General features: G+C 44.2%; 3 protein-coding genes across 5 annotated transcripts; 1 reads left to right on the forward strand and 2 right to left on the reverse strand.

Moving 5' to 3' along the window:
• The first annotated feature begins 1,721 nt into the window (after window positions 1-1,721).
• Window positions 1,722-3,843, forward strand: ndufa6 (NADH:ubiquinone oxidoreductase subunit A6). Its single transcript, XM_012879637.3, has 3 exons — window positions 1,722-1,909; window positions 3,417-3,532; window positions 3,632-3,843. Exons 1-3 carry the CDS (start codon window positions 1,771-1,773, stop codon window positions 3,761-3,763), a joined length of 387 nt encoding a protein of 128 aa, XP_012735091.1. The 5' UTR covers window positions 1,722-1,770; the 3' UTR covers window positions 3,764-3,843.
• Window positions 3,844-4,968: 1,125 nt separating this feature from the next.
• LOC118566396 (essential MCU regulator, mitochondrial-like) lies at window positions 4,969-9,015 on the reverse strand. 2 transcript variants are annotated; one of them, XM_036148366.1, is made up of 3 exons: window positions 8,787-9,015; window positions 8,455-8,603; window positions 7,026-7,838 (listed from the first exon to the last, which is right to left on the reverse strand). In XM_036148366.1, exons 1-2 carry the CDS (start codon window positions 8,943-8,945, stop codon window positions 8,466-8,468), a joined length of 297 nt encoding a protein of 98 aa, XP_036004259.1. In that variant the 5' UTR covers window positions 8,946-9,015; the 3' UTR covers window positions 7,026-7,838; window positions 8,455-8,465. The 2 variants fall into 2 exon arrangements, with proteins under 2 accessions (XP_036004258.1, XP_036004259.1); XM_036148365.1 differs by lacking the exon at window positions 8,455-8,603 and having other exon boundaries at window positions 4,969-7,838; window positions 8,787-8,887.
• Window positions 9,016-10,413: 1,398 nt separating this feature from the next.
• On the reverse strand, window positions 10,414-19,743 carry LOC105938048 (protein FAM234B). Of its 2 annotated transcripts, none has more exons than XM_012879659.3 (13): window positions 19,605-19,743; window positions 17,013-17,543; window positions 16,601-16,714; window positions 16,104-16,271; window positions 15,906-16,021; window positions 14,629-14,779; window positions 14,312-14,453; window positions 13,343-13,537; window positions 13,074-13,152; window positions 12,783-12,950; window positions 12,575-12,695; window positions 11,108-11,334; window positions 10,414-11,000 (listed from the first exon to the last, which is right to left on the reverse strand). In XM_012879659.3, the coding sequence occupies exons 1-13, from the start codon at window positions 19,639-19,641 to the stop codon at window positions 10,995-10,997; spliced, it is 2,055 nt and encodes a 684-aa protein (XP_012735113.2). In that variant the 5' UTR covers window positions 19,642-19,743; the 3' UTR covers window positions 10,414-10,994. The 2 variants fall into 2 exon arrangements, with proteins under 2 accessions (XP_012735113.2, XP_012735112.2); XM_012879658.3 differs by having other exon boundaries at window positions 17,013-17,546; window positions 19,605-19,732.
• Window positions 19,744-20,533: the final 790 nt, after the last annotated feature.

Genomic DNA, 20,533 nt, shown 5'->3' on the forward strand with positions numbered 1-20,533 from the left:
AAGCTGTGTGAGGAAAAACTTCAGTACACACCAAGATCCACAAACAGCTGCAATAACTTGGACCTGTTTCTCTCTGTCTGTCTGTGAAGGAAATTTAGATAGTTTTTTTTTCTATAACATTGCTTCAGTTCATTGGGCTGTAGGTTCTTCACAGCTTTCTTCAAGTCCCTCCACAGCATTCGCAGCGAGCTGAGGTCTTAATGTTTACAAGGTCATTTTGTGATAGTTTCCTTTTACCAACCATCATGTTAGCTGTTTGTTTGGGGGAAAGCTTCAGCAGTTGGACAAGTTGTTTTTCCAATTCACTCTAGATTAGTTTGGTGGATGAATTCATGCTTAGTGACTAGAAGGCAGCCAGTTGTTGAGGCTGCAAACAAGCCCTAATCATCACCCCTCCACCACCGTGCTTGACAGTTTGTGTGTAGATGCATTGTATGGCCAAAGGTATTTGCTCACCTGCCTCGACTCATAGGAAATTAGTAAACCTCTCAATTTTAATCCTCAGGGATTCAGTTTGCGTTGGTTCACCCTTTGCAGCTGTAACAGCTTCAACTCTTCTGGGAAGGCTGTCCACACATTTCTGGAGTGTGTTTATGGGAGTTTTTGATCATTCTTCCAGAAGAGCATGTGTCTGGCTCCCAGTCTCTCTTCTAATTCACCATTCATGCTTTGCATCGCACTTAGTGATGTATGGCTGGGATGCAGCTGCTCGGCCATGGAGACTCATCCCATGGAACTCTCTCCACACTTTTCTTGAGTGAAATTGAAGTTTGGAGGTCTCTAGCGATGGACTGCAGAAAGTTGGCGACCTCTGCGGACCATTCTCAACATCCGCTGCCCCCACGCCATCAATTAGCGTGGTGGCAGAGCTGCTGCTGCCTTTTCCACTTTGTTTTAACACCACTGACAGCTGACTGGGGATTATTTAGGAGCGAGGAGACTTCACCACTGCCGTTGTTGCAGAGGTGGCATCCTGTCACAGAACCACGCTGGAGTTCCTGAGAGCGACCAGTTTTTTCACAAATATTTGTAGAAATGGTCTGCAGGCCTCGCTGCTTGATTTTATACACATGTGACTGTGGAAGGGATTGGAACACCTGATTTCTATTATGTGGATGGGTGAGTGAATGCTTTTGGCAGTATTGTGCATCTTGGGTTTAATCTTCGCCAAAAATCAGACATTGCATTATGGTCAAACATCTCCACTTTGTTCTCATCTGTCCAAAAGGCATGCAGAGGTCTTGTGGATTAATCGGCTGCAACGTTAACCTAAAACTATTCAAAGCTAAAAGCTAATCTAACATCTGATTAACTTTTTTTAAAAAATTTTTAATCCATACAGATTAACAGTCTTGCAATGCTTTAGTTTCTGCTATGATGCTTGAGTATATTTTGGACATATACTGAGACGTCCTCAGGACTCACAGACTTGAAACCAATATAATGCCCAGCTGTAACAATTCCCACAGAGATGAAATGTTTTTCTGTGATCCTCCTGGTTATCTAAATAATTGTTCTTTTTTGTAGTATTAGTATTATTAATTGTAGTATTAAACATTTTGACAAACACCTCGGCACGAAAACTGCGAAAATGTCGACGAGTTTAAACACTATAGCTACTTTTATCCGTCTGCCGTAGGTTCAAAGGTCCATCTCGGTGGTCAACAAGCCCCGTGTGTTGAGCCTGTTTTACCGCTAGAGGGCGCCAGCGCGGTCCTTTACCACACAGGCAAACCGGAAGCGCTTCTCGCAGCGACGGCAGCAACAGTCATGGCTTCCACGGCGGCGACCCGCACAGCGGCCGGTGCTGCTAGGGTGGTGAAACCGCTCTTTAGTCGGGACCTGGACGAGGCTAAGCGCAGGGTTCGGGAGCTGTACCGGGCCTGGTACCGCGAGGTGCCGCACACAGGTACGTGGGTCCGCTGTGGAGCGGGAAGGCGGCGCGTCGGAGCGGCGGCTGTAGCGTCAAGGTCGCGTCTCTGTGGCGCTTTAGACTCAAGCCGAGGTTATCTGAAGCTCCTCGGGCGTTTCGGGACGAGGCGTTATCCGAGAGTTTGGATGGTGGGGGGGCTGTATCTCGTTTGGATCGGAATAAACAGGGCAAACCGGGACTGGATGCGAAAACTTAAAGGGATGCGATAGACCAACACAGCGTAGTGCATACATGATAAAATGGCAGGAGATTTACATTAGTTTTTACTGCTAAGCATCAAAAGACGGCCCTCTTTTATTTATCCCAAATTAAAGCCATTGCGATCAAGCTGTTGCTGATTAAAATAACACAAACAGTAATAGTGTGAAGGCCCCGGAGGTTTGTTAGAGATCATTAGTGAACAAACATCACAGCGCTCTGTTTAGTCCGTGATATATAAATGGAAAAACCTCTGGCACAGCTGCAAACCTCCCAGGACACTGGAGCCTAAATGACCACGCTGGGCAAGGGCAGTGTGTTTAATCAGACAAGAGACCCATTGGGATCTGGACCGTTTTATCCAGAGAAGCATTCTTGAGATCCCTGGTGACTTTGGAGGAGCTGCAGAGATGCACAGGCCAGGTGGGAGGCTGTATGTTAACGGGACAACTGCGGTATGGAAACCAGGTGTGGGCAAAAATCTGCAGTCTCCACAAACACACCATCCCACAGTGAAACATGGTGGCGGCAGCATCATGCTGTGGCCACCATGCTTTTCCTCAGCTGGAGCAGATGGGAGGATGATGGATGGAGCTAAATACAGGAGAATCCTGGAAGAAAGCCTGTTAGAGGCTAAAAAAAAACAAAAGACTTGGGCCTGAGCTGGAGGTTCACCTTCCAGCAGGACAAGGACCCTGAACATGCAGTCAGGTCTGCAAAGGAGTGACTTTGATCAGGCGTTAGAATGGGACAAAAAATACACGTAATCGCGACTCTGTAGAAACAGACTTCTGGACACCATCCAATGTAAAAGAGCTTTAGGTATTAAAAAGGGTGAGCAAAAAATATCAGTGTCCAGATCTGCAAAGCTGGTAAGAGAAAAAAAACCCAAAGACGTTCCGCTGTAACTGCAGCAAAGGTCTTCTTCTCCAGAGTATTCACTCTGCAGGGCTCACGGGACGCATACTGGCTGTTGTACTCTGATTACATCGTTGATCAATTTTGCTCTCTAGATTCTGGTTGTCCTCTGCGATTTCAAAATTCACGCCTACTCTCATTGGCTAAAAGCATCCTTACTGTTCAGTGGAAGAATTGGCTGATTGATCGCTTGTTTTCGTTTACACGTCAAAATGACTCGTTCTGCTAAGGGAACTTTACCCTGAGCACTAAATGGCTTATTAGGACGACGTGTGTCTCTCCTTTGTTGGTAACGGTATCCTGATGTATTGTGCATCAAATAATTGATGCTGTTATCCCCTCACTAAACCCAAGTGTCTGTGTGCAGTGGCCATGTTTCAGCTGGACATCACAACGCGTCAGGGCCGGGACAAAGTGCGGGAGATGTTTGACAAAAACAAACACGTCACCGACCCCCGCGTGATCGACATGCTGGTCATTAAGGTAAGCGTGCTCCGACTCGGCGCCGCGGTCCGGTGGACCCTCTGTGAGGAGCTGAGTCAGCGCAGATGTGTACTGAGCGGCCTCTCGTCCACACGGCAGGGTAAAATGGAGCTGGAGGAGACGATCCACGTCTGGAAGCAGAAGACCCACGTGATGCGGTATTTCCACGAGACCGAGGAGCCTCGAGGCACCGACTTCCTGTCCAAGTTCTACAAAGGCCACGACCCATGAACTGTGTAGCCGACCCGTCTCTGCTGGTTTCCGTCGTGAAACATGTTCCCCTTTATTGTAAATACACACTTTAACTCTCACATGCCTGACCCTGGTGCTTCTTTTCCGCCTCGCGGTTCATCTTCAGGTGCAGCTGGACTGAAATCGCACGTCTTGTTTTTTTTTCCCACTTTGCAAAAACTCTTTAAATCAGAAGCGGTAGTCCATTTTAAATAAGTTGTGGCCCAGTTTCTGAGCATGACCTATAAACGTTTAATAGGTTTGAGGTCAGGCTTACAGGAAGTGTTTAAAGTTTTAATGTGGCGGGGAACAGAAGTTTCAGTCATCTACAGCTAAACCCAAAATGATTCACACACTTTGAAGATTTAGGTTTAAAGTAACGTTTTAATTTTTTCTTTTTCTCTCTTACTGGAAGTGATAATGGTTTGGTGGCCCAATCAGTCATAACCTGAATCTGAGCATCTGTGGAGGGAGGGAGGGAGGTAAAGATTAGGGTGATGGCAACGAGGCCTTCCAGTCTCAATGAAGTGGTGCTCATGGCTTCAGATAAATCCTCAGCGGGACGTTCAAAACGCTGCTCAGCTGAGACAGCTTTAAAGCCGATAAAGATTTTTTTTTTCCCCTGATTGAGGATATAAATGTTTATTTAATTAATTCAAAGGATTTTAAATCTAAAGTTGTTAGGGTTGTGGCTAATCCTGAGCAAACTTGAATTTGTAGAGATGGTTCTTTTTATTTGATCCAGTTGGTACAAAGCACCAGTACCCCCTGGCAGAAATATAGACCCTCATCATGATCCTACCACCCCCGTGCTTTACAGCTGACCCAGCGTGCTTTGGTTCGGACGTCTTACCCGGCCTCTTCCAACCATTCTTCCCATACCCTCTGAGTTCTGTCTCTGTGGATCACCTGGCACGCTGTGGACGGGGACACCGGGGACCCAACATCTACAAGCTTTGGATGTTTCCATGAGTACAAAGTTGTGTTTTTTTTTTTTTTTTTTTTGAAAGTAGTCTTGCTCCCTTAATACCAACATTTCTTTAATCTTCAAAAATGCAGTTTTATAATTTGACGATCTGCAGTGTCTCAAGAATGTAAACACTAGATTTAACCCTTATATTATGTTTAAAAAAAATTACATTGATTATGTTGCGGGTCATTTTGATCCACACTGTAAGTGCATGCAAAACAGTCAAGAAAACGGGTTAAACCAATAACCAATTTATTTTAGATTACTTAAACATTTAGTCAAGTGACAAACAATACATTTTAATTCCAACACTTTATTTAAGAACTATTTTGTTTAAGTTCTTAACTTTTTCTTTTAAACTTTCCCTTTAACATCCGCTATTTACTCGGATTTTGAACGTTCAACAATCTCAAAGTTCTCCACATGATGGGCAGAATGTTACTGTGTGCTTCCTGCAGATGTAATTCATACATTTCACACAAGTAGTACTTGTTTTACTGTCGTCCCGGGAGGCACAGACCTGGCATCTTTTCCTCTTCTTCTCACCTGTCTCCACTTGATGTTGGTTGGGTGACCTGAGCTTGAGCTTTTCAATTACAGCTGCTGCAGCAGGGGACCGGGCTGGCCTGGCTCGAGTCTGCATCTTGGGAGTGACGAGCGCTTTGCCGAGCTCTTCCAGGAAAAGCCGACGTCGATGCAATTTGCCGGCATTCCACTGCTGGTTGATTTCAGTCCACAGGACATAAGCATTGTATGCAGACACGTCCACGATGTTGTAGAAAATCACCAAAGGCCAACGGGCGGTCCTGCGCTGGCAGCTGTATGTGGCGGTGACTTTGTCCAGATTGTCAACTCCTCCTTTGGTGGAGTTATAATCCAGGATCATTTGTGGCATCAAGTCCTCTCTTGTGCTCAGGGACGCATCAGCGTGCATCGTACTCATAACAAGAACGTTCTTGTTTTTCTTTGGGCAGTATGAAACAACCGTCGCTTTTTTGGTGAAAGCAAAGACTGAGGAATGCTGAGGTCTGCCTCGCATCCTCAGAATTTCACTGGGAAGTTCCGGCTTATTTCTTCGTACTGCTCCCAACATGGTCAGCTTCCTTTTCTGAAGTTCTTCTCCAAGGCGGTAGGACGTAACGAGGTCGTCACAAGTGATGTTATGACCTTGCAGCTCCTCGCTCATCTCCAGCACCGCGCGCATCCCCTGATTCTTCTCGGCGTTTCCTCCCGCTAGCTTTCCAGTATTTACTCGCATATTCCACGCATAGCTGGATCTTGCGTCACAGGCTGCCCATATTTTGATGCCGTACTTGGCAGGCTTGTTGGGCACGTACTGTCGGAAAGGACAGCGGCCCCTGAACGGAACGAGACGCTCATCAACGGAAACATAGGGACCTGGATTGTACAACAAAGGTAAAATTTCAACCCATTTATCCCACACATCTCTGATCGCAGCTAGCTTGTCTCTTTCACGTCGGCCGGCTCTTGTATCGCGGTTGTCAAAGCGGATCACGCGAGATATCATGTGGAAAGTCTCCAGAGACATTGTTGCGCGAAAGATCGGCCTTCCGGTCTCTTCATTCCATAGACTTGCAGTCGCTTCTCCCTTTGACCTGTACACTCCAGCTAATAGCAGGACTCCTATGTAAGCATTCAAGTCAGTCCGATCCAGTGGCTTCCATTTCTCTTGAAACACACGTCTCCCCTCCAAGTTGGTCATTTCCAGTATAATCCTTTCTATTGGTGGGGATATGAAGAGCTGAAATGCTGAGTGAATCTCATCAATTCGTGCGATGGCAAATCTTGTAGGACCAGGAGTCATTTTTATCACGTTAGCTGAAGACGGTCTGCCTCGACTCTGGTGTGGTGATGTTGACCATTTTATATTACCGTCCTTAGATGTCCATGTCACCTCTCTGGAAGACGACTGCCGCATTCCTGGGTCTTCATCTGTTGGGGGGACAATGGCAGACTCGTCCTCTGAATCCTCCTCGTCGTAGGAAGATTGATCGTTTGCATCTACGATAACATTGTCTTCTGATTCTGAAAGATCCTCCGTCTCTGAAACCTCTTCCTCTACATCGCTATCCCAGTTCAAGATTTGCGATAAAGCCTCGTCAGCCGTAATCCTTCGGGAGCTCATTTTTGGTGAGTTTGTCGTGAAGATGACGAGGACTAGTGCGAGAAAGTTCCCTCCCTTCAAACACCTGGGTCTCAGAGACAATCAAAATAAGAAAAGTACATCAAAGAGATGTTTTTGTTTTGGATCTGAACGGCTATTTACCCACATTAAAGTGTCCGGGTCAAAATTACCCGCAACATCATCTTTATATACATACTCCACTACACATCGAAGTGACAAGATTTTACACACAGGTTCATGACCCCAGATGAGGGAAAAGTCACCAAATTTCATAAAAAAAAAGGATAATCAGCACTTTGATCAACACAAAAAGTGAAATGGGTCAAATCGACCCGTAACATAATATAAGGGTTAAGGTAAAAGACTTGGCAAGCCTAAAAGGTATAATCTGAGGTAAACGAAAGGAAACAGAAATAGAGACGGCTTCCATTAAAGACCCGACTCCGGAGCTTGGATGTGCCTCAGGAAAGTAGCGGAAACCAGTGGTTTTATTGAAAGGTTGAACGCCAGGCAGAAAAGCAGAGACAGCTGACTGGGATGAATCTGATGCGTTTTAAATGTTTGGTTAAAATTTTTTTAGCCGGCCTGAAAGGACGTGGTACAAAAGTTGGTGTTCCACGAGGTGGAGCGTGTTGGGTCATCTGATTCAGGGGCGTCCAAACATCACAGGTAGAAGTAAACAGGCTGTACTCTTTCTTTCTGTGACTTAGCAGTTTCAGGAAGGCTTGCACTAGAACCCACCGACAGTTGCTGGATTTTTCTTTTTTTTCTGTTTTTTTTTTTATTAAGACTCCTGTAGTGCATGCGAACACAGTACCATAGGAAAACGCAGCGACAGTCCTCTGTGTGTCTACGAAATAACAGCAGAATCCCTGAAACCAGTGCAGACAGAGTCACAGCGGCAGCACCTCCGGGAAGGACATCTCACTGACACGTGGTAGCGATGAAGAGACGATCATCTGCAGAGGACACAAGACGCCAGAGGTTATTTACAGTGGCACCACCAGGGTGTGGCCACCCCACTAGCCAGTGTAAATTGTAGTAGCATAAGTTTAGCATTTAATCTGATTATGCACAGCCAGCAAGGCAGCCGCTCTTCTTGACCTTCTATCACGCTTTTATTTGTATCTGCCAGTATCTAAATTCCCCTAGTAACTGTTTTGTTTTTCAATAAATGAATAAATGTACACCTAATTCCTAATATAATTACACAATAACAAGGAATTGTTGTTCAACTCAAAATGTTAACTGTACTGTTATTGGTCTATGCATATTAGATCATTAGTAACATAAAAAAAATCTAACAATAAACCAAAAGATGTTAGTAGGCATTTAATTAAGTCTTTAAAATAGTTTTCTACAGGCAGCGTTACTACAGCAGTAGAATAAAATCCTGAAATTATGGCTTTTAGTTTCAGTGTGCCACCCCAAGCATTTAAATGGCCCCATCTGGCCACCCCTATGAAAGGTTTCTGTTAGGATCTGACAGAATCAGACGCACAGGAGCCAAACTGGGGAGCCTACGCGCTAAATGGACCCGAGCAGACAGGTTCAGGGCGGGGAGGCCGCTGTTACCTGAGGATCCCTCAGTCGTCGTCGTCGTCGTCCTCCGGGACGAAGATGTCGTGCTCCTCCAGCAGCGCCGCGAAGCTCTTGCTGATCTGAGTGCCCACGTAGAGGAAGGGAATCACTACCAGAGCGATCCGGAACAGGCCGAAGGGGGTCTGCTCCCCGATGCGGTGCCGCACGTCCCCACCATAAAAACACGTTCATTAGTTCACGGCAGCTCCCGAGACAAACTCCCCCCCCTCCCTCTCCCTCCCTCACAGCTGACTCGCCTTTTCCCTCTGTGTTAATGTCACTTTTTAACGGCACGCCGTGTTTTTGGCAACAAGCGCCGCGCTCACCTTCTTGGGTTTGGGCAGGATGGCGCCGCTTGATGAGCACACGGCTGTCCGGCTCGGCGTCACGGTCCTCCCCGGAGCGGCGGAGGGGCTCAGCGGTGAGCGGCGGCCGCTTCTGACCGCCGACAGCCCGAGCAGGCGACCAAGGACAGCCGAGGCCATGTTCAGAGCGACTGCGGTGCGGCAGCAATGCGGAAAATCCGAGAATCCCGGCTTGGAGAAACGTCCAGGCTCCGCTTACCGACACTGCCCCCTGGCGTCCATAGGGCGACACTGCACCCTCGTGTAAAACACATTTATGGAGTTTTGGTGCAGTAATTTTGCTGCATCATACTTTTTACTTTTACTTCTAAAATATTTTGAAGTAAAGCTAACATTAGTTGAGCACAACTTTTGGTTTCTCCACCCATCCCGCATTGTTTCACTGAGAGCATAAACCAGTTTTGACAAACACCAACCCACAGTTTGGGGGAAAGAGAATCCTCTTCTAAGAACTCAAGCTTCTTTGTTTCATTGTTGTTTTCTGTCTGCCTTTTCTCTTGAGTAACTTGTTTAACAGCTACGTTTTACTTCAACGTGAGTAGTATTTGTGAAACAATGGTACTCTTACTTAAAATTACTAACTAAAATGTTTTAGGCTACTACCCACCTCTGGGTATTACGTCTGACATTCAGCAAGACCTCATTCAGACACAAAACTATTTATTTACAATAATGTGAGAAAACTGCACAAGTTGGCCCTTAAATGATATCCTCAAAAAGACAACAAAATACAAACTGAGACACAGATTTCTGCATGACCAACAGCAGTTAATATTTAAAGGAATACCATAGCCATGTCAGGCATACATTAATCCATGTTACCACCCAACCCTAGCTCTGACTGTATATCCTGCTGGAAGGGGACCCTCCACTCCAGTCCCAGCTTTCCTTGGCCAGATACCTCTACAGCTGCTTCCTTGACTTGATTCAATGTTCTGTGTCACTATAATCACCAGTCAGCAGGTTCAGCTTCTCGTTACTTATTTACTTGTATAATAATGCCTTACTATTATAATCATCATCTAAAGAAATAGTTAACATATCAAAAAATACATTTCTAAAGGGTTTTACATTTCCCATTAAACTTTACATTTGGGCAAAAACCAAATGGCTTAATTCAATAGTTTACTCATAACTAAAGTGTGATTAAGTACATTTTTAGAGGCAAATTAAAGTAAGTTTAAGTTTAAAGAACATTGTGTTTCCCATTGGCTTTACTTTAGCACTCTGCAGATGTTCAGTTTTTTGGCCTAATGATCTCCATTATTATTGCTAAAAAGTACACGACCTTTTTCTATATAATAGCAATATATCAATATTAGCTGCAAGTAAACCTTCGTGCCACTTTTATTCCAGAAAACCCTGTTTTGCAAGCATACTTGTACAGGTTTTCAAGGCGTGACACTCTCCAGATGGGGATACGATAATGCTCAGTTGCTACAGTGCTGAAATACAACAAATATGTCTATGAAAAACTAAGCTGAAGTGCAGTATTTTTGTCCCCCGTGGCGTTCCATACGACAGAGCCAATGCAGCCCACTCTACTATTTGGATACATGGATATGCACAAACAACCAAGAAACTTAACTGTAGGTACAGGTTTACTTCCACTTCCATTGTTTAATATCCCAGCTTATTACAGCACGTAATAAAACATTGCTCAATCGTCCAGTCCTTAAAAAAAACGATCAAAAAGCATCACAGAAAATAAATACTTTGCATTATTAAATATTTACAGACTCCCTCTAGTATAACTTGGTGTTGAGGAGAAGGCAGAGGAACGTAGCTTTATGACAACATGTGACATGAGCACAGTAAATATGGAAGATCTATACCCAGAAATGTGATGCATTCAATTCTTCTAGCAGCAATCATATTGTGTTTCTACTACAGAATAAAAGTTGCTCTGCTTCAGTTAAATAAATACTAAAAAGGGAAATAAGTTACGAGACATTTGACGATAAAAACAACACAAATCAGCATGACAAAAACATTTTTCAAAGAAAAAGTTCACAGAATGTAAAACTTCTCACCGTAGCTAACAGCATGTAAACAAGCTTTAAGTGAATTGTGACCCATTAGTGCAGCAACGTTCACGTCTGTCGTCCATCCCCCACACGACATCCAGGTTCTCCGGCTCCTCGTGACGCCAGCTTGTGGTACCAGAGCTCATCCCTAAAAAAACAAACAAAACAAAAAGAAGTAGACATGTAATACTCAGTGTCGGCTTGCAGATTACCTGATTAAAACATCACAAAAAACTACTATTACAACACTATTACCTGACGCTTGAAGGTGAGACGCCTGAAGAAGTTGTTCGCCTCCAGCGCGGCAAGTTTACCGGCCGCCTCGGTTTTCTCTCCCCCCCCCAGCTGGATGATTTGTCCTCTCTTGATGGCGGCTCTGAGGCTCATGCTCTCCACTATCCGAGTGCTGGGCTCTGAGTCGGCCATCGGCCTGGAGGACACGGTGATGTAGGTGGCGTCTTTCAGGTGCTCCAGGTAACTCACTGTCAGAAAGAGAGTATTTAAACAGTATGTTGCAACCAGCTTCATTTCTCCTTTTTACATTTTGCCATTTTATAACTAAAAAACATATTTTATTGCAATTTTATGTCACAAACTGACAGATAGTAGGACATAACCGTGGACTGTGAGGGAATCCAGCTCAGTTAGACTGGATGGAAAGCATTTTTTGAATAGCAGTTTTCCCGCAGACTATCAGTTTCCCTTTACTTTGACTAGACCATTCTAACATGGCATATTTTTACAAGAATATGCTATAAGATCGACAGGATTCCTTTACAGTTCTGGTTCTTTATTTAAGGCGGTCTCAAGTATTTTACAGCCTCTCCATGTTTCCAAACAGGGCTTGGTGTGTGAAGGATAATGTGCTATATTAGGGGTTTTTTTTTGGCCTACATAGCATTTTTCATGCTATGTGGTGGCTTAGTGGTTTAGAGAGCTGGGCGCTTGCGTCCTGGAGATGCTGCAAGTTTCTGGGTTCAAATCCCACAGAACGCCACTCTGGTTCCCTGAGCAAAGACCCTTAGCCCCAGAATGCTCCCGGGGCGCTGAACAGTGACAGCCCACTGCTCCCTGAGGGATGGGTTAATGGAAACAACGAATTTCACTGGAATGTATGTTGCAGTGTCAAATATCATTATTATGTCTCTGTTATTAATTCACTGCGACAGACTGGCCACCTGTCCAGGGTGTAACCCGCCTCTCGCTCATTGACAGCTGGCGATAGGCACCAGCAACCCCTCACGACCCCAACAGGGATAAGTGCATCGGAAAATGGATGGATGGATGTTCTTAATGCTCTTTTTGCCCAGTTTTCCAGTTTAGCTGCATGGTCATTTGTTTATTAATGATACAAGATTGTATTACAGACAGAAAGGCCGTTTACTAATTAGGTGACTTCTGAGGGAAATTGGCTGCACTGGATTTTACTAAGGGGAAGTAAAAACGTACGCGTGACACTTTATTTGGACTTTTATTTTTTAAATAAATGAAAACCATGTTTCTTTATTTTTTCACAACCAAATTGTTATTGTGTTGGTCTGTCACATAAAATCCCAATAAAATACGTAGAAGTTTGATGCCATAATGTGGCAAAAAAAAAACGGAAAGGTGTAATGGGGTAGGAATACATTTACAAATACTGCAAGCGATACGTATCGTTTTAACCAACTTATCTAAAAAAATAAATTAAAAAAAGTCGTTGAGGGCGTCGGTGCATCTTACCTGCAGATGTGACAGCTGTGTCCGTTGTGCTGCTGAGCTGCAGCAGAACTGTGGGATGAGCAGGATGGATCAGGAAGAGCTTCCTGATGAGCGGCTCCGCTGCAGCGACGCCCGGTGCCATCTGCACACAGGTTGGAGAGTTCAGTACAAGTCAGACACCGTCGTTAGCATCCCTGCAGCGGAAGTTGCATCTCAACAGTACACTCACTGTTGCTCTGGCAACGTTCCTCTGCGTTTTGATTGGGTCGCTGGCCCAGAAAAGGAAAGCTGATTGGCCAGTTGAGGTCGATATAGCGGAGGCCTCCAAAACGAGACGAGGACACACAAACTCGGCCTTCCAGAGGAGGGTGCCATTTGCCCCGTTAATAATCAGTGCCTGGAAGACAAGGAGCAGAGGGAAACTGCGAATTTAAGTCAGAACATAAAGATATACAAAAAAAGGAAATGTTTCATATTAAAAAAAAAGAGCTTGTGTAACACATTCAGGTTGGATATTTACTGTCATGATGCCGTTTGCAGAATGCTGAACAAAAAGGTCCAGGACTCCATCGTTGTTGAAGTTCCCCAAAGCTGGCTGACTGTATGGGGGGGGGGGGGGGGGGGGGTGTTTTATTACGTGCATATTGAAGCAATTCAGCACACTGATAAAATATGTCAAAGTGTAAGAGTCAATAACATCTGAATAGTTCAAAGCTTCCTTGTATCCGTACGACCGAAGCTGAAATGCTCAATCTTTTAATTCTGGTGAGATGCACAGAGACGCCGTACCTGTGAATATGAGCGGAGCTGAAAGTCCACGCTTTGTGCAAGTCCTGGTGTCTGAGCACGGACAGCGTGCTGGTTCCGTAAACCAACACCCAGTCGCTTCTGGTCGAGTTCAGGTTGGAAACTATGTCCAGACTGTTGCGGTTGTTTCCAAGACCAGCCACAAGAGGGAGCAGGAACTCCACAGGCTCTGACCCTCTAAAAAAACATGGAGGCAAACAGAATGAGACCACTCCTTTATACAACTACTCAAATTAGAGGTAGGATCTTTTTATTTGTTATTTTTTCTGCTCAGTGAGAGATTTTACTGCAATACAACTTGAATTTATTTTAAAGGTGCATAGCCACGTTCTTTGACTTTTTTAATTTATATGTCAGTAGCTCACTATGGCCGCATCCAAAGTTTTTATGAAAGATTGTCTGATCCTGCTGGTGTATTAGTTGTTATTTTGGTGTTTTATACTCTTATTTTTGCTCAGTTTGTTAGTAAATAAAGCCTTTGATGTTTATTTACGATATAAACGGAAGTACGTCACTGCGCTTGCGCAGTGGAAGCAGCTAACAGCTATTAGCATCGCCCAGCCAAACAATGAAAGTCCAAGATCCAGTGGGGGAAAAAAAAGGTGTAAAAAAAATCTGCAGAGGGTCAGGCTCGGTCCGGCATTATTTACAAGTGACTTATATATTAAGCAAACCGGCATTATGATAGTTCTGTGATAGTGGCGCTAGATGGCACCATGTCTGTTTATATTTGTTATTCGTGCCCGAGAGCAAATTATTTTTTGGTTCAAAAAGGACCATCAAAACACTATCAAGATGGAGGCTTGGTATATATAACCTTATTTTATCATGATCAACAGTTTTTTGGGCTTTTTTTTTTTTATAAGCATATTATGTGGCAATATACCTTTAAGGATTGGTACACGTTTTTGTCAGGAGTGCCACTGAATGTGGCTGGCTCCCAGGCCGTACCTGTAAATATGAATAAAGGAGGACCCGTTGGTTTTCTTCAGGTTTTCCCAGCTCATATCCTTCCTCCCGACAGAATGAGTTTTGGGCACTCTGCCCAGGGCACCAAAGAGGACGTCTTGCAAAGAAATGGCCTGGACGTTACCTGAGGACACACCCATGAACACAATAAACACAATGGTTTCTTTAATGACAGTGGAACGACTCAGTTTTCACTTGACAGTAATCGACCTGGTTTCTTATGAATTTTGCATTTGTGTTGTTGACTGATGAGAGTTTATCTAAAGAGATATTTCCTATTCTGCATTGCTCTCCCTCACCTAGTCCAAACAGGATGTAGAATGCTCCTATCTGTGTCTCATGGAGCAAAGGACCGATGAGCTTTCCTTGTCCTGTGAGGTTGAAGGGGACAGGATGTCCAATTCTCTTTCCCGTCAGTCCAGAGATCAAAGTCAGAGACAAATCCAATGTCTGACAACAAATATAAAAAAAAACAAACATCAACATTAAGAACACAGTAAAGGCAGAAATTAAATTAAACTTCATTTAGTTGTGTAGAGAGTAATGCAGTATTTTTTTTTTCAGTAACAGAGTAATCTAACTAATGACTTTTCTCATTTTGGTAACGCTTCTTACAATATAACGCGACGCGTAGCAACAACTCGATCAATTAAAGCGACTTTTCTCAAAAGCACACTCTCTGCTGGAAGTTTTAGCACTATTTTACGTTTGGTCAAATCAAAGGCAAAATGTGCAGGATGGACAGATGAATAAATGGATAGAGAGTTATTAGATTTAGGCTTTTAGTGAATGGTCAGAAGTATGCCAAAGCTTATGCTTTAATATTATTGTTTGTTTTAAATTATGTTTACAGCTGGGTTCCTTAGTGGTATGGTTTACTGTCATGATCCCAAAAATATGTAATGTACATTCTACCTGGAATGGTGTATTTAATTTTTAATACAAAGTGTATTTTATTTTGTTTTATCGGTTTACAGCAATATTTTTATTGATGCACCTATTTTATAGTCAGTTGTAGCCTGTTAATGTGCGATAAAGTTCTAAAAGATCTAATTTGCCTTTTTGTTTTTTTAGCATAAACATTGAGCATAATCATCATAGCTACATAAATATATTGCAATTGATAGGTGTCTAGACTCACCTGTCCCACCACACACTAAAAAGGTATGGATGAATATACATTGTTTTCAGATAATTAGTCCATTTAATTAATTATTATCCATTGTTTCTATCTGATAGTTGAACTCAGTAGTATTTAAAGTTCCAAAAACGGGAAAGTCATCAAAATCCATTGACATTTTACATCATAAAAAGTAACTGCATAGTTACTTTGCCTAGTAAATTGTTACTTTGGTAGTGAGGTAACAGTTAGTAACACTTTTTGGGTGTTGTAACGAGTAACTATAACTAATTCCTTTTTTTAAATAACTTGCCCAACACCAGTTGTGTGAGATATGAGGATAGTTGAATACGACAGATTAAAATAAAGCATTTTACACGAGTTTGCAAATGAAATAAGGACTGTTTATGGGTGATTAAACATTTGTGAAAAGCAGACTAGTTGGCATATGTTCACCTCATCAGCAGGCAGAGTAGCTACCAGCAGATCGTGGACCGAGTCGCCCTGGATGTCAGGGAGTAGCACTGCCCGGGATTCAATGTTCCTAAGGACGACCAGCCACAGCTTCTTCCCTAATAGAGGGAAAGGAACATCTTTACCAACACCATAGTGTTCAGGTGACGTGCTGCTGCTTTGTTTTGGGGATCCTCTAACCTGTGGTGCCGTTGACGGCCATCAGGATGGATTTCCCGATGATGAGGCAAACAGGCGACGGCTGAGTGCCGTGATGCAGACCGCACTGGATGTACATCACAGACTCATTCATGACTTTCCTCCACAACACGCGTCCGCTGACGGCACAGACGGCCACCGCGCTGTAAACTGGAAGGACAAAAGGAATCCATCACGCCGGTCCTATCAGCAGTTAGTCAGCCACAAGCCATGTAGAGAAGACAGCCAGAATGTGGATTAAATGCAATTACTGCAACAAAGCCAGTGCAATTAATTCCTTCCACGGGATTTTAGGACACAGTAGCTTAAATCACAGGATGCTGGAGACCATGCTGCTGTTGGAAAAGCACGCGCCTTCTGTCTCTGACAGCTGCTGTCGCCGCTGGATCTAACCTATCAGAAGGTCCGACCCTGCAGTCTCTTTGGAGAAAAAAAAAGACCAGCATCTTTTTCCTGCCACACCTTTTCAGAGAGCTTACTTTTGCTCCTTTGTGTTGCGTGCGTGCCATTGGTCCCTTCAGTAACACCCAGAAGCACATCCTCCACTGAATCACCGTCGACATCCCATAAAGCCAGTGCGGGCGGAGTGATGCCTAAACGGAAACGTAAGCAAGAAGAGAAGAAATGTTAAGTCTCTTTCTTCTAAATCTTCCAGCTGCTTTAGTTGAAGTTGGTTTTGTTCTGGGATGCAGTGGGAATGCTCGGAGGAAAGCTTGTGCATGCTCTATATCAACCTGAAAAGGAGACTTCCCTGTCTAGACAACAAGGCTGCTCGCTAAGACTTTAATGCTACTTTAGGTACTTCCCCTGATCCGCGAGGCAGCTGATGCGTATTTATATTTTTCCACATGATTTCAGTAAACTACAGATTTCACACTGAGCGGTGTTTACCTCCTCCATCTCCCAGTGCTATCTCCCACTGCAGCTTCTTTTCCAGCTCCGCCTTCTGGCAGGGCAGCAGAAACGCACACAGCAGCGCAATCAACGTGGCACAGGCCAGAGGCACCAGGAAAAACGCACTCCGGATCGCATTTTTCACTCTCTTCCTCTTCTGCTCTGCCTCGGCGCTGTGGACCCCCAGCCCGGCGCTCCCAGACGTCCCGGTTCCTTCCCTGTCCTCCCCTGTTCCCGAGTCCCTGTGGCTCCAGTACTGGCCGCCCTTCAGGTTGTCCCTGCCCTTCCTGGAAAGTTGGTCCGTCCACTCGTCTTCCTCCTCCTCCTCTTCGTCCTGCACCTCGTCGGGGGCGCCGACGTGCCTGCCCGACCGCCCGCCCCGCAGCTTCGAGGACCCTGAGCCCAGGCAGCCGTCCCTGCCCAGACCGTTTCTGGGGTAGTTGAGCACGAGGTCATCCTCTTCGCTCTCGTCGTCACTGTCGGCTTGGGTGAGAGGGTCGTACTCCCCGAGGTCTGAGCCCTTCTTCCCTGCTTGGAGACAGAGACAGCTGATTAGAGTAAACCGTGTTTATGGTGCAGTCCGGGCGAGGGATGGTTTACAGATTTACAGCTCTGGCAAGACCGACTTCTCGTACGTGCCTCAGTTGTTCGTTCTGACTATCGTTGGCAATTTAGTGAGTGATCTGTTTAAAATTAGACCAAAATTGCATCCTATTATACGTCATATTTAGGAAAACGGCAGGAAACACCAGTGTTTCCCATCCATGGTTCTCTGGCTATGCTGTCCTGTGTGCTTTAGACGTTTCCCTGCTTTGAATTCTTAGGTCAGAAGGGTTCCTCGGACCTTGGCGATCTGCTGCTGGGCTAAACCAGTTCTTTGCCCCGAGGATCATAGTTGGGACACTTGCATAAACTAGAACTTTCAGGTTTGGCCTCTCTACGTCATGGTTAAAAAAAAAAAAAAAGCACACAATGACCGCATCCACCCCTCCATGTATTCATGTCTCTTCTACAAACCCCCTCTACTCATGCATAATACCAGCCTTTAGGGAATAATGGATAAACTCTGCTTCTTACGAGGTCCAAAAAGTCAACATTAGCACTAACAAGTAAAGTGTTAGTGCTGAATATTCACATTCCCTGAACCCTTTTATCACACGCTACAAACGAGGGACCAACGCAAAGAAATTCATCGCTGTAAAGTGAAAATATCCCTGCCTCCGTTGACAAAAACCACCCCCACGGCTTGATGTGACCACCACCATGTTTCATGTGCTCAGTGCTCCTCCTCACATTAGCCAAAAAGTTGAATTTGCTCCAAACACTCCCTGCTACCATGGGTGTGGCATGAAAGGCTTACAGTTCCCCTTAGGAGGTTCTTGCACCTGAGCTGTGGAGCTCTGTAGCTTCTCCAGACCCCATATGGACATCTTGCTTACTTCTCTGATTACTGCTTCCTTTGCTATCAGTTTAGATGGATGACCATTAGGGCAGCGCAACAAAGCGCACGTTTATTGTTTTTAACATATCGCTGTACGCAATATCAGTATTGCAAAGAACTTTTTAAACTGCAATAAACATTTTTTACTAATTGTGATGCATTTGGGTTCTCTGTGCCAGTAGATTATCCCACCTGAGCTGTGGATCTCTACAGCTCCTCCCGAGTTCTCATGGGCCACTTCTCTGACTAATGCTTTCCCTGTCTGTTTTTGTTAGATGGCCATGTCTTGGTGGGTCAGTAGTTGTGCATTTTCCATTTCTGGTTACTTGATTGACTCCTGCTCTGAGAGATGATCAAAGCTAGGGATACTGTTTTATAACCTAGCCATGCTTTGAACTACTGACACAACCTGTTTCTACTGTTTTCCTTGGTCCCCATGATGCCGTTTAGTCAATAATTTCCTTGACCACACCTCTGAAGACGCCAACTGACAGCTGCATTTATACTGAGTTTAAGTTAAACACAGATAGATTATGGTGACTTCTGGGGGTTGCATACAATTTGCAAAAGAGGAATATATACATTTTTCCCTGTGAGGTAGTAATTGGTGTCCAAATTGTCTTTTATCTCTTTAACGTTTATTTGCTTATTACGGTTAGCTGAATTTTACTTAATATGAAAATACTGTATTCATTAAGATCACGCATAACAATATCACCACATGTTAAACCGTCATAGTCATAGAGCCATAGCATAATAATAATAATAATAATAATAATAATAATAATAATAATAATAGATTGAATGGAGATTTTTTTTTTCTGGTAACGCGGTTCTGCTTGTGGCCGGTATCGTCCACCGGATCTGAATTTTCCTCGCATTGAAGCAGGTTTTGCGTTGGGCTTCTAGCAGCTCGCAGGTAGCAACAACAAAGGGCTACATTCCATGAAACCGGTATCCGCCATATATAATGTAACATCGTCATAAATCATAATAACCTGGCGATACAGACCCGTTTAAGCTTAACCAAACCAAGGACTGAGCTGCACCTGCTGACCGGTGAGAAGAGATGACAACAGACTGTCTACGGTGTTACCATTAGCAACCGTCTCTCTGTAATAAGGAGAAATAATTGTCGCGCATCTCACCGGGCAGCTTGAGGGCACGGGACAGAGCTGCAGCCATTGCTTCTCCTCTCCGAGTGACGCCGACACGACGTGGGGGACGCGAAAGCGATGGTGGTAAGCAAGCACTGGGCACTAGCGCAATTTTTCGCTTCTGCCCGAGTGCATTCTGGGATTTTGTGTTTCTTCTCCGTCAGCAAATGAGGGCGCGTATCACTGATTCGCCGTTGGCAGTACACGTCACTGTGAAGCCACCAGCCGCCATATTGGTAGTCCCTGTTTTCCTCCAGTAACTAGGAAATACGTGCGCTACAGCATCGAACAACGCTGATTTTCTTATGTTCATGGGTGTTTAAGACTTTTAAAATGTCCATTGCCATATATTTTTATGTTATGTACTAAAACTATCAGGTACTGAGAAAGTTATGTGCTGAAATATTTTGCATACATGTCATTTACACACACACACACACACACACACACACACACACACACACACACACACACACACACACACACATATATATATATATGTGTGTGTGTGTGTGTATATGTGTGTATATATAAATAACATGCAAAATATTTCAGCACATGACTTTCTTGATAGTGTACTTGATAGTGTTAGTACATCCATTGACTGTAAAATTACCTGTGAAACGTTTTCCACAGCCGGAAAACTGCTTTGTTGTTGCAGCCAAATCCTATGGGATTCTGTCACAGTAGGGTGTAACAGGATGGCGGCCAGTGACTTAAGTTTTTTTGGGCCAACCAGCAACCCAGTAAATAAATAGAGATCAGACATAGACGCCTCAAGTCATTGGGCAGAAGTTTGCACGTCGACATCACCGTCATATTGTATGTTCCCTGAGTATATGTTTTAAGTATTCAGATAGAAAGATATAGATGGAGCTCACATATACTTGTAAAATATATATATAGAGATCAATTGATAA

Source organism: Fundulus heteroclitus, chromosome 16 (genome assembly GCF_011125445.2).
Source record: "Fundulus heteroclitus isolate FHET01 chromosome 16, MU-UCD_Fhet_4.1, whole genome shotgun sequence".
Lineage (NCBI taxonomy): Eukaryota > Metazoa > Chordata > Actinopteri > Cyprinodontiformes > Fundulidae > Fundulus > Fundulus heteroclitus.